Here is an 11,640-nt window from a genome sequence, read left to right as displayed (position 1 = left end):
TGGTCTCTTCCCTCTCTGGGGGATGTGAAGTTAATTGGAGCCTGGCAGGGGGCTGTGTGTTTCCCTGAGTTTCCATGTTTTGTGTTCCTGTTCTGCTGTGTCAGGCCCATTAGTGGGAAATGGGACAAGTTTAGCTGGCCCAGTGTGTGCTGGAGGAAAGAAGGCTTTGTGATAACATTCTCTCAATGTATCAATTCAGTTCCTGCCTATCGCCCTTGAAGCATCCAGAGCATCACTGCATAGCTGGGCTGCAAAAATGTTTGGATGGCTGCCGTCTCTTTGTCGTTGGTACCTCCTGTAAGGTTGTGGCAGGGCCAGGCCCCATCTCCTCTTCGAGTGGAGGCAAGAGGCCTCCCTGAGCTGTTTGTTGGCCTCTCTCCTGCTGTTCAAGCCCCAGATAATGAAGACTTGGCAAATAGGTCAAATCACCTAGCCACACTGTCTTTGTGGAGTCATGGAATGTCATTTTGGAAGGGTGCTTTAGAAATCATCTAATCAAGTCCCCCTCATGTTACTCATCCATCAACAAGCATTTATTAAGCACTTAATATATGCCAGACTTCCATGGATAACCTGAATTAGTGCTTCAGAAAAATTGCTGAGTACAGGATCTGGAGGCTGAGGATCTGAGTCTGCATTCTAATTGTATGACCGTGGCTAAGTAACCTAACTTTCCTAGACTTTGTCAATTCTCCCAACTATAAAATGAGAGTGATGGGTTAAGGCGACCAAGTTCCCTTCCGCCTCTAAATCTACTTTGTTCTTTGTATCAGGCCAAAGAAACAATGATGATGGGGAAGGGAGGGGTGGGGAGAGAAGTTTCTGGTTTTTACCTGTAGCGGGCAACACACAGATGAACCTTCCCCGAGTATTTCTGCTTTGAGGTATTGGAATTCCGTTCATTATCCATCTATTAAAAACACAATGAATTCTTTGGTTGTTGAGGCTGTTATATATGAGAGCTCAATGTTACAAACCCATGAGAGTTCCCATTCCTGACCCTGTATTTTCTCCACTTACACCAGAAAAATGACCTAAAAATTATGGCATTTCCCATATTCTTTTGATATCCTCATAATCCTTAAATTTGTTAGGGGTTCAAAAGATGCTTTCTATATCTAAAGCCTAGACTTTTATACCAAAGCTGAAAATCATGAACATTTAAGCATAACAAAAACTGACCACAGCCTTCAGTATTCTCAAGCTAAGAGCCAGCTCAAGACTGGGGACTTCCCACAGGGCAATGGGATATTTGTCTGGTCCTTTGAGAGGTATTGCTGAATTTTGAGACTGTTTTCTTTTATGGAGTTTTAATTGATGTTTTCTGTTCCCTGTATCACCATAGTATGCCATGTATCCTTCCCCCTCCCCCTCCCTGAGAGCCATCCCATATGACAAATGTGCTTGGTTGGTTGGTTTAAGAGAAGGGGAAAATCAGCATAACCAAGTCTGAAAATATGGGGAATGTATAATACCTGTAGATTCCCCCACTTCCACCAATGGGTAGGTTGGAGGTGTCTTCTCATATGTCTTCATTTGAATCTCACTTGATCTTTATAATTTTGTTACATTTATTTTTCATGTTTTGGTGTGTCATTGTTCTTTCCATTTACATTGTAGTTACTGACTTTGGGGGTTTTTTTGAGGGGATGGGAGAAAGTGGCAATAGTTGGACAATTAAACTTTGCAAGATTTCTCTGGGGTCTGTGTATTCACTTGGTGGATGTTGTCCAACTAACACCACCACAATTTCTTCCTCTCCCCTCCCCTGCCAAAATTAGCAATGTTTTCAGATGAACCAAACTGGTTCCTAATGCAGCATGAAGACATTATCCCAGCAGTCCAGAAACTCCTACTGTCAGTCATATATAATTATATATATATATAATATATATGTATATATGTGTATATATATATATACACACACACACATGTGTGTGTATGTGTGTGTGTGTGTGTGTGTGTGTAATACCAGCAATGTTATACTCCTCATGGTAAAAGTCTGAAGTTAACAGTTTAAAATATATAAGCAAAATAAAATATATAAGCAAAAAACACTCTGGATCCATGATTCCATCCCAGTGGGGAAACTTCTTTCAGAGTTGTAAATTGGCAAATTGTTTACAATTAAAGAGTAGCCTGAAGGAACCAGGAAGGTCCCAGAGTCAATGTGTCAGAGGCAGTATTTAAACCCATTCTTCCTGACTCCAAGGCCAGCCCTCTATCTATTACCAAAATCCATACTTACTTCCATAGTTCTTCCTTGTTCTACATAGTATTTTTATAAAATTGTTCCTTTGCATACCCATTCCTCACAGAGGTGGGGACTTGAAAGGGACTCTTCTGACAAGGACATAGGTATTGTATAGATAGAACAACTATGTGTGGAGTGGTGTGAAAGGCAGCCTATGTCAGGATGGTATCTATTAGATGAACGGAAGAGGGAAAGGAAGGAGAGAGGAAGGAGGGGAGAGAGAGATGGAAGAAGGAGAGAAGGAAGAGAAAGGGAAGGAAAGAAGAAAGTGAAGGAAGGAGGAAAGGAAGGACGAAATCATGGAATCATAAAATTCAGGGGTTGGAAGGGATTTCAGTGGCCATCCCATAAACAAAAGGAAACCATACCATAAGGTACCCAACAGAAAAGGAAGGAAGAAAGAAAAGGGGAAGGTAAGAAGGAAAAAGGAGGAAAGAAAAAAGAAGGGAGGAAAGAAGGGGAAAAGAAAGGAAAAGGGTGATAGGGATGTTCAGGTGAGGAGTGGAGAAAGAAGGAAGAAAAGGAAGGAAGGATGGGAGAGAAGGAAACAGGGTGGAAGAGTGAGAAAGAACAGGAAGGAAGTAAAGGAAAAAGGGGAAGATGAGGTAATGGAAGAATGAAGGAATATTGAGGGAATAAAGGAAAGAAGGGAAGGAGAAAAAGGAAGAGGAAGGAAAGAAGGAGGAAAGGAAAGAAGAAGTACAAAGAAAAAAACTAGGGAAGGAAGAAAAAAGAAGGAAGGGAAGAAAAGGCAAGGGAAGACAAGGGAAGGGAGACGAGATGCCTCCTTGAATTTGGTAGCACAATAATATCGGAGCTGATAAATCCAGCAATTCCCTGGCACAGTCATAATAGGACTCACGTCTGATTCAAATCTGCATCCTGCGCTGCCAGATCTTGACCTGGATAGAAAAGTAGGTTTGACAGACAGTGGTTCAGGTTTGTCACTGGCGAGTGGTCGGGGTCGAATAAATTCAGCAATTACAGAATGACTTCCAGAAGTACTGTCCTGACCTGGCCATGAAAATAAAATAAAAAAAAATAGAGAAAAATAAAATAAAATCTGAAACACACATGTATACACACTCACAGAGGCCAGAGAGACATGCATGTGAACATGGGCATTAATGACAGCAGACCAGTTCTGTTGGGCTGAGTGGAGGAGTGAGGAGGCTGCATCCATAGTGGCTGCCATGACATTCTCTCTACCTCAGACATGAATTTCAATCCAATCAGCAATTATCAAGTGCCTTCTATGGGCCAAGCACTGTATTTGTAAGGCAGGAAGAGTGAAGAGAACTTTGAGGAGGCCTAAAGTGAGCTGGGGAAAGAAGCTCTTGTTGAGTAGAGGTGGTTCACCATAGTGTTCAGATCCAGTGTCACCTTGGGTGCAACACTCCAGCTCCCCTAGCTTCATTTTCTCCACCTATATAATGGGGGTAATAATCCTACCTTAGCTCTCGGGGTTGTTGTAAAGATCAAGTGAGATAATACATTTCAAGGGCTTTGCAATATTGGCTCTTGATCACAATAAAAAACCAGGCTCAATCCCCACCAGAGCCTCCCAGGAATCCTTCTCCTGAAGGCAGCACAGTATAGTATGGATGGAATTTAACTGGATCGTGAGAAAGAGGGCATGGATTAAATCCTTCCTTCGATGTTTGCTACCTCTAAGGTCTTCAGCAAGTTATTTCATTCCCTCACTTAATTTTCCTCATTTATAAAATGAAGAGATAGGTATTGGTGAGTTTAAGGTCCCTTTTAGCTCGAAGTCTTTGAAGCTATGATAAGAGTTATTATTCCCCTGGGTGGGAGACTTCCTTTGAGGGGACCTGATATTTCCTTAGAGATGGGATCTTTTTTCATCTCCTCCTAATCAGGGACCAAGTGACTTTCTGGGTCCTGGGTAAGAGGCAGTTGAGATGTGGTTCGATTGTATGAGGGGGTTAGGGATGGGGGTGGAAAAATATGGAGAGTGATTAAATTCATTTCCGTCATATATACATGCTTCTAAAGAATTCCCACAGATACAGACAACTCATATTCTTTCTCCCACTCATTCAAGGTTCAGCTCAAGTATCATCTAATCCATGAAGCCTTTCTTGGTAACTCAAAGTGTCTTTCCTTCTTCTGACTTCATATGGTCTATGCCACTCTTCTGGAACTTACCATATAGTGTCTATTATTTTTATCTATTTCTATATTGTGATATCCCTTCCTTACAATCTCAGGGAAATGATAAGCTCCCTGAGGGAAGGGAGTGTGTCATCCACCATGTTTAGTAAAGTACCTCACACTCATCTGAAACTTATCATGGAGTGTCTCTTATTTTTTATCTGTTTATCTGTCCATAGATATCCTCTCCCCATTGAGATTATAAGCCCCCTGAGGGAAGGGAGTGTGTCATTTGTAGTGTCTAACATAGTTTCACATTCATCTGAAACTTGCTATGGAGTGTCTCTTGCTTCTTATCTCTCTCTCTCTCTCTCTCTCTCTCTAGATATCCTTTCTTCAATGAGATTGTAACCTTCCTAAGGGAAGGTAGTGCATCCTCCACAGTGTCTAGAATAGTGCTGAGTAGGTGTCTGAAACTTACCATGGACTGTCTCTTATTTTTGCCTATTTATATATTGAAATATCTTCTCCCCATTGAGATTGTAAGCTCTCTGAGGGAAGGGAGTGTGCCTTCTCCATGGTGTATAGCAAGCACATGGTGAGTGCAGAGAAGGCATGCAACAGGGTCATAGAAGGATCTCAGAGGACAGAGTAAGTGTCTGAGACCAGATTAGAACTCAAGTCCTCCCGACTTCAGGGCAGTTGCTCTAGCTGCTATGCCACCTAGCTGCCCCTTAAACTGCCTTGTAAGGCCCTTTACAGCTCTAAATCCTAGGATCCTATGACCTGGGTTCAAATTCTGTTTCTGTCCCCTTTCTGGGCTTTGATTTACTCATCTGAAAAATGAAAAGGTTTAAACCTACCACCTTCTAAGATCTAGCCCTAAATCTATGACCTCACAATTGGCCACAGATGTTTGGATATTCAATTCAATTCAATAAGCATTTATTAAGTACCTACTATGTGCAAGACAAATAAAGGCAGCGCAGAGCAGTGGAAAGTTGGTTTTGGAGTCAGGAAGCCCTGGGTTCAGCCTCTGACACATGCTGGGATGTGACCCAGAGCAGATCATTTAAATTCTCAGTGTCCTCACGCAACTCTCTAAGGATGAGTTGCAGGGAAGACTGATCTGTATTGGGAAAAGAATTTTGTTTTTCCTTTCTTTTTTTTTTAATCAATCAAATTAATCAATCAGGGTTAAGTGACTTGCCCAGGGTCACACAGCTAGTAAGTATCTGGAGCTAGATTTGAACTCAGGTACTCCTAGTTCCAGGGTAGGTATTCTATCCACTGCACCACCTAGCAGCCCCGTGAGGGAATTTTCTCAATGGAAGTTCCTGATAGCAATGAAATCCACATTTAAGAGAATGTTTAAGGTGCTATGTTTGGCACTGTAGGATACAAAGGTGCTTATACTCTTCTGGGAAAATACAACAGATCACCAGGTAAGTGCATATAAGATAATTTGAAGAAGGTGATAGTACTAATAACTAGGGGGATCAAGAAATGCTATGGTTAGGGGGTGGCACCTGTGGTGAGCCTTGAAGGATGCAAGGAATTGTAAGAGTCAAAGGAAAGGAGGGAGAGCATTCCAGGAAGGGCCGTGGGGGGCACAGCTGGTACAAAGGCCCAGTGGCTGGAGATGGGAGGCTGACTTCAAGGAACATCCACCACACCAATTTGGCTGGAACATAACAGTTCTGGAAGAGTAATTATTATAAAATTATGTTTGAAAGGTAGGCTAGAGCCAGACAGGGAAAGGCTGTAAATACCAAACCAAGTTCTATTCTAACGTCCTCCCAACTGCCCTGGTTGGGGCAGTTGCTGTTGATTATTTTTCATTTCATTGAACTTCTCTGAGTTGTGCCTCATGGCATCCCTTCTACCCTCCTCAGAGGCTGTGCTGGCCTCCTGGCCTCTGCCAGCCTGCCTGCTGGGCAGCTAACCCCGCTCAGCTTGGGCTGATACCCAGCACCATTTCTTCCCCATCTGGGGACATCTCAGCCTGAGTCCTGTTACCCTGCATGTCAGTAAAAGAGATGCTGGATCATCACTTTTCCTTATTCAGGACCATAGATGTGAACCTCAGAGATCGTTTAGCCCAAAAGGCTTTTTGTAGCAGCAAAGCTTGATGTAGAAACTAGTGTTAGCTTCTAACTCAGGAGTGGAAGGAAGGAAGGAGGGAGGGAGGGAAGAAGGAAAAATGGAAGAAGGAAGGAAGGGACAGAGGAAGGAAGGAAGAGAAGGAGGAAGGAAGCTGGAAGGGATGGGGGGGAGAGAGAGGGAGAAGAGAAGGAAAGGAGGAAGGAAGGAAGGGAGGGAGGGAAGAAAGGTGGGAGGAAGGAAGGAAAGAGGGAGGGAGGGAAGAAGAAAAAATGGAAGAAGGAAGGAAGGGAGGGAGGGAAGAAAGGTGGGAGGAAGGAAGGAAAGAGGGAGGGAGGGAAGAAGGAAAAATGGAAGAAGGAAGGGAGGGAGGAAGGAAGGAAGAGAAGGAGAAAGGAAGCTGGAAGGGATGGAGGGGAGAGAGAGGGAGAAGAGAAGGAAAGGAGGAAGGAAGGAAGGAAGGGAGGGAGGGAAGAAGGAAAAATGGAACAAAGAAGGAAAGAAGGAAGGAAGGGAGGGAGGGAATAAAGGTGGGAGGAAGGAAGGAAAGAGGGAGGGAGGGAAGAAGGAAAAATGGAAGAAGGAAGGGAGGGAGGAAGGAAAGAAGAGAAGGAGGAAAGAAGCTGGAAGGGATGGGGGGAGAGAGAGGGAGAAGAGAAGGAAAGGAGGAAGGAAGGAAGGAAGGGAGGAAGGAAGGAAGAGAAGGAGAAAGGAAGCTGGAAGGGACGGAGGGGAGAGAGAGGGACAAGAGAGGGAAAGGAGGAAGGAAGGAAGGAAGAAAGGCAGGAGGAAGGAAGGAAAGAGGGAGGGAGGGAAGAAGGAAAAATGGAACAAAGAAGGAAGGAAGGAAGGAAGGGAAGGAGGGAGGAAAGGAGGGAGGAAAGAACAAAGGAAGGAGGGAGGAAAGAAGGAAGAATGGAAGAAGTCAGGGAGGGAGGGGAGGAAGGAGAAAGGAAGATTCATTTAGCGAAGTGCTTTACAAATATCTGCATTTAATCTGCACAAGGACCCTGGAAGGGAAGTGTTTAAAGACTTTGAACTAGAAGGAATGTTTGAGGCCATCAAGTCCAATTCTCTCAGTTTTACAGATGTAGAAACTGAGGCTCAGGGAGGTTAAGTGACTTACCCAGGGTCACACAGCTAGCTAAATGTCTCAGCTTGGAGAGTCCTAGAGTGCAGCCTGGGACAAGTTATATGACTTGCCTGGGGTGCCACAGCCTCTGTATGTCAGAGGCAGGACCTAGACCCCAGTCTTCCAGTCTCTGAGTCCAGTTCTCTGTCTACTATGTCATAAGGCCCCTTACAGGGCACTTGTGAGAATAAAGTAAGATAAAGTATACAAGGTATTCTGCAAACCTTAAAATACTATGTAATTATCAGCTATTAGTAGTTGTTGTTTTTTTTAACAGATGAGGAAACTGAGGTTCATAGAGGCTAAGTGATTGACACAGGCTCATCTAGAGCCTGGATTTGAACCCAGGTCCTTGATTTCAAATCCAGTGGTTCCTCTCCCACCCCTTCCCCCACATTGGACCATATGAGATTCTGTCCTTTGTTTAAACAGGTTAAACCACTTCACAATGCAAAAAAGCAATGAGTCTGTACAGGAAATGTTTGCTGTGAACGTCTGTGTGGCCAGAGCTCAGATCCTGCTGGTTTTCCCAATAGGGATCCCCGTATAATCGTGAGATCTTGAGAACTGGTCTTCCTCATAGAGAGGATATTTTGAGAGATTTGCTTTGAGAAATTGTTATTAAAAATATATGTATCTCAATATTGCTATGACCATTCAGAGGGATGGTACTTCTGGACTCTGCTAAACATTTTTTAACTTTTTAAAGGGACTCCCAAGCAGCCGTTGCAAAGGACTCATTGATTTGTCTCTGCTGCAATGTCAACAAATCAGAAGTGTCCCGGCGTATGGTGTTCTTCCAGGAAGCCCAGTGGCCTGACACAAATCACCATCAGTTCTTCCTCCCGCAAGAAGAAATGACAGAGGAATTCATTGGTCTACAAATACTACCTACTTCATCTTCAGATACTTGGAATAGTGAACGGAGCCTGGCATCAGAAGAATCAGAAAGGAGGCAACTTGGGACAATGGAAAGAGCACTGACTTTCTAGTCACAGGATCTGGATTCAAATCCTGTTTCTAATCGTTACTACTTGTGTAAATTTAGGAAAGTCCTTTAACTTCCTGGGCCTCAATTTTTTTCCATTCGTTAGATTGTAGGCTCCTTGAGGGCAGGGACTATCTTTTGCTTCTTTTTGTGTCTCCAGCACTTTGCAGAGTGCCTTGCACTTAGGCATTTAATAAATGCTTATTGACTGATCTGTAAAAGGAGGTTGGGTCCTTTCTGGCTCTGGATCTATGAACCAATTACCCTGGGTCCAACTGTGACCTCTGACCTCTGCCATGACTGTGATACCAGTGTAGTTTTCTTTTTGTTTGTTTGTTTGTTTTGGTGAGGCAATCGGGTCAAGTGACTTGCCCAGGGTCACACAACTAGTAAGTAACAAGTGTCTGAGGTCAAATTTGAACTCAGGTCTTCCTGACTCCAAGGTCAGAGCTCTTTATACTGCACCACCTAGCTGCCCCACAGTGTAGCTTTTTATACACCTCCCACCCCTTCCTTTCCCACAGGCGTCCACTGCTGCGTCCAAGTCCTTCCTATTGCAGAGGAAAACATATACAAAGCCCATTCACACTTACCTGTGAGAGACTGAATATAGTACTCCACCTCTTTCAGGGATGTTTTCATTTTAAAGGTGGAGTCTTAAAGAAAGCAATGCTGAATCCAAGGGAATTTGCAACTAATAAGGAACCTTGGATAGCAGTGGGAGATACATTTTTACTTAGAGAACTTGCCGGTGCTTCTCCAGCCAATCAATCAATTGGCCAATAGGCATAGAGGTGATGAAAAGAGCACTGTCTCTGGAGTCAGAGGGCCTGGGTTCATAAGCTCTTCCTGATTCTTACTAGTTCCGTGACCTTGGGCAGGTTACTCAATCATCCTTGATCTCAAATGGTGCATCTATTAAATGAGTGGGTTGGAACAGATGGGCTCTGATGTCTGGATCAAGGGCAATCAGGAGCATTGCTGGCCACTGGTGGACACCTCTGCTGAAAGTCACACCCAACACACCTCTAGGTAAATACCTCACCGAGTCACCAAATCTCAGAGCCTGAGAGGATTTCAGAGGGCATCTTGTCCAAGTGGTCCTGCAATCTTTTCTCAAAGACCTCACATGACGGAGATTCCTCCACCTTCCCCCTCAACCCGTGGTTTCTGTTTCTTTCTCTGTGTCCCTCTATCACTCTCCATCTTCCCTTTCACAGATTTCGACTTGGAGCTAGAAGCGACCAGAGACATCATCTACTCCAATGCCTTCATTAACTCACATAAGTTAATGTGTGTAAAATGCTTTGCAAACATTTAAGTGCTATGTGAATAGTATTATTGTTAGTTTACAAATAAGTAAACAAGTCTATACAGAAGGACTTACCCAATAAATGCCAGAAAATGGTAGATTCAAGATTTGAAACCTAGCCTCTTGTTTCCATATCTAGTGCCTTTCCTCTATGTATATACCACCCTGCTCCTAGCCATGGTCATCATCTCTCAAATGTTCTCTAGTTTATATTGATAATTTCCCCAGTAAAATATTGTGCCCAAAACTGCATGCAATAGTCCAGATGTGGTCTGACCAAGGAGGAATGCAATCCAGACTATTGCTTCTTTTCTTCTGAAAACTGTATCTTCTCAATGTAGCCTATGATCTCATTAGCAATTTTTACTGCTATTTCGCACTGATGACTAATTCTGAGCTTGCAGTCCAACCCAAATCTTTTTCAAATAAACTATTATCTAAGTATTCCTCCTCTATCTGGTGTTTAGGAAATTGATTTTTTGACCCCAAGCATAACACTTTACATTTAAATTCAATTAAATTTAGTCTTAACTTGATTAGGCCCATTGTTCCAGTTAAATATGAGCCCCATGGAGCCCATGGATGAGACTGTAATGTGGTAAGGAAGACAGAACTCATAAGCGCATACAATGGCTGCCACTGCCACTGCTGCTACTCTTATTATCGCTGCTATTTCTGGTTAAGAGCAACATGGTGCAGGGATGAAGAGTTGGCCTTGTAATCAGGAGGACCTGGGAGATAAAGTTCTGTCTTTGACACATACCATCTGTGTGATTGTGGCTAAGTCACTTAACTTCTCAATGTCCCAAGCAATTTCTAAGTTCATGAGATCCAGAAGAACTGCTGATCTGAACTAGACAATTGCCATGACCTCCTGGTTGGCCACCCTACCTCAAGTCTTTCCTTTCCCTTGTCCATGGCTGCTGAATTAATATTCCTAAATCACAGGTCTGACCATAGATGGCTCCATACTGTCTTTTGGAATAACTTACAAACTTATTTGGCATTTAAAGCCCTTCACAATCTGGCTCCATTTTTACCTTGGCAGGCTTATTATATATTACTAGGTATCTACATTTCAGCCAAACTGGATTGCTTGCTACTCCTAGGCATGATATCTTTCTCCCAGCTCTGTGACTTTGTACAATCTTTCTCCCATGCCTAAAATGCACTCCCTGCTCCTCTGTATTTAATTACCCCCGCTTCCTGCAATGCTCAGTTTATGTACCACCTCCTACTCAAAGCCTTTCCTGTTTCCCTCAGAGACTAGGCCCCCACTTAAAATTACCTTCTTATGTGCTTTGTACATATTTTATGTTTTTAATATATGTTCATACTGTTTTCCCTAAAAGAACGTAAGTCCCTTGAGAGTAGGGACTAATTTTTGTTGTCTCTGCATCCTCAGAACCCTAGGACCTTGTTCTTTTTGAGTCATTTTTCACTGTCTGACTCTTTGTGACCCCATTTGGGTTTGTTTGTTTGTTTGCTTTTAGCAAAGATACTGAAGTGGTTTTCCATTTCCTTCTTCAGCTCATTTGACAGATGAGGAAACTGAGGCAAATAGCATTAGGTAACTTGCCCAAGGTCACCCAACTAGTAAGTGTCAGAGGCCAGATTTGGACTCAGGAAGATGAGTCTTCTGGACTCCACAGTGTACTCTATGCACTATGGCGCCACCTAGCTGTCCCCACTTAGGGCCTTAGAGGTCATCTAGTTCAGAGGTAACACTCCCAAGT

The 11,640-nt window shown here is 43.3% G+C and overlaps 1 protein-coding gene across 1 annotated transcript in view; it reads right to left on the bottom strand.

Annotated features, from left to right (window-relative positions):
• RIMBP2 (RIMS binding protein 2) overlaps window positions 1–11,640 on the bottom strand; it is a 509,773-nt gene that overhangs the window by 71,254 nt on the left and 426,879 nt on the right. The window contains 2 exon segments of the mRNA XM_027844231.1: window positions 834–910; window positions 3,117–3,268. Coding sequence (XP_027700032.1) covers window positions 834–910; window positions 3,117–3,268 — 229 coding nt within the window.

Source organism: Vombatus ursinus, unplaced genomic scaffold (genome assembly GCF_900497805.2).
Source record: "Vombatus ursinus unplaced genomic scaffold, bare-nosed wombat genome assembly UNPS02014935.1, whole genome shotgun sequence".
Taxonomy (NCBI): Eukaryota; Metazoa; Chordata; class Mammalia; order Diprotodontia; family Vombatidae; genus Vombatus; species Vombatus ursinus.
Note: the sequence above shows the minus strand (reverse complement) of the source record. Positions and strands in the feature narration are given on the sequence as shown.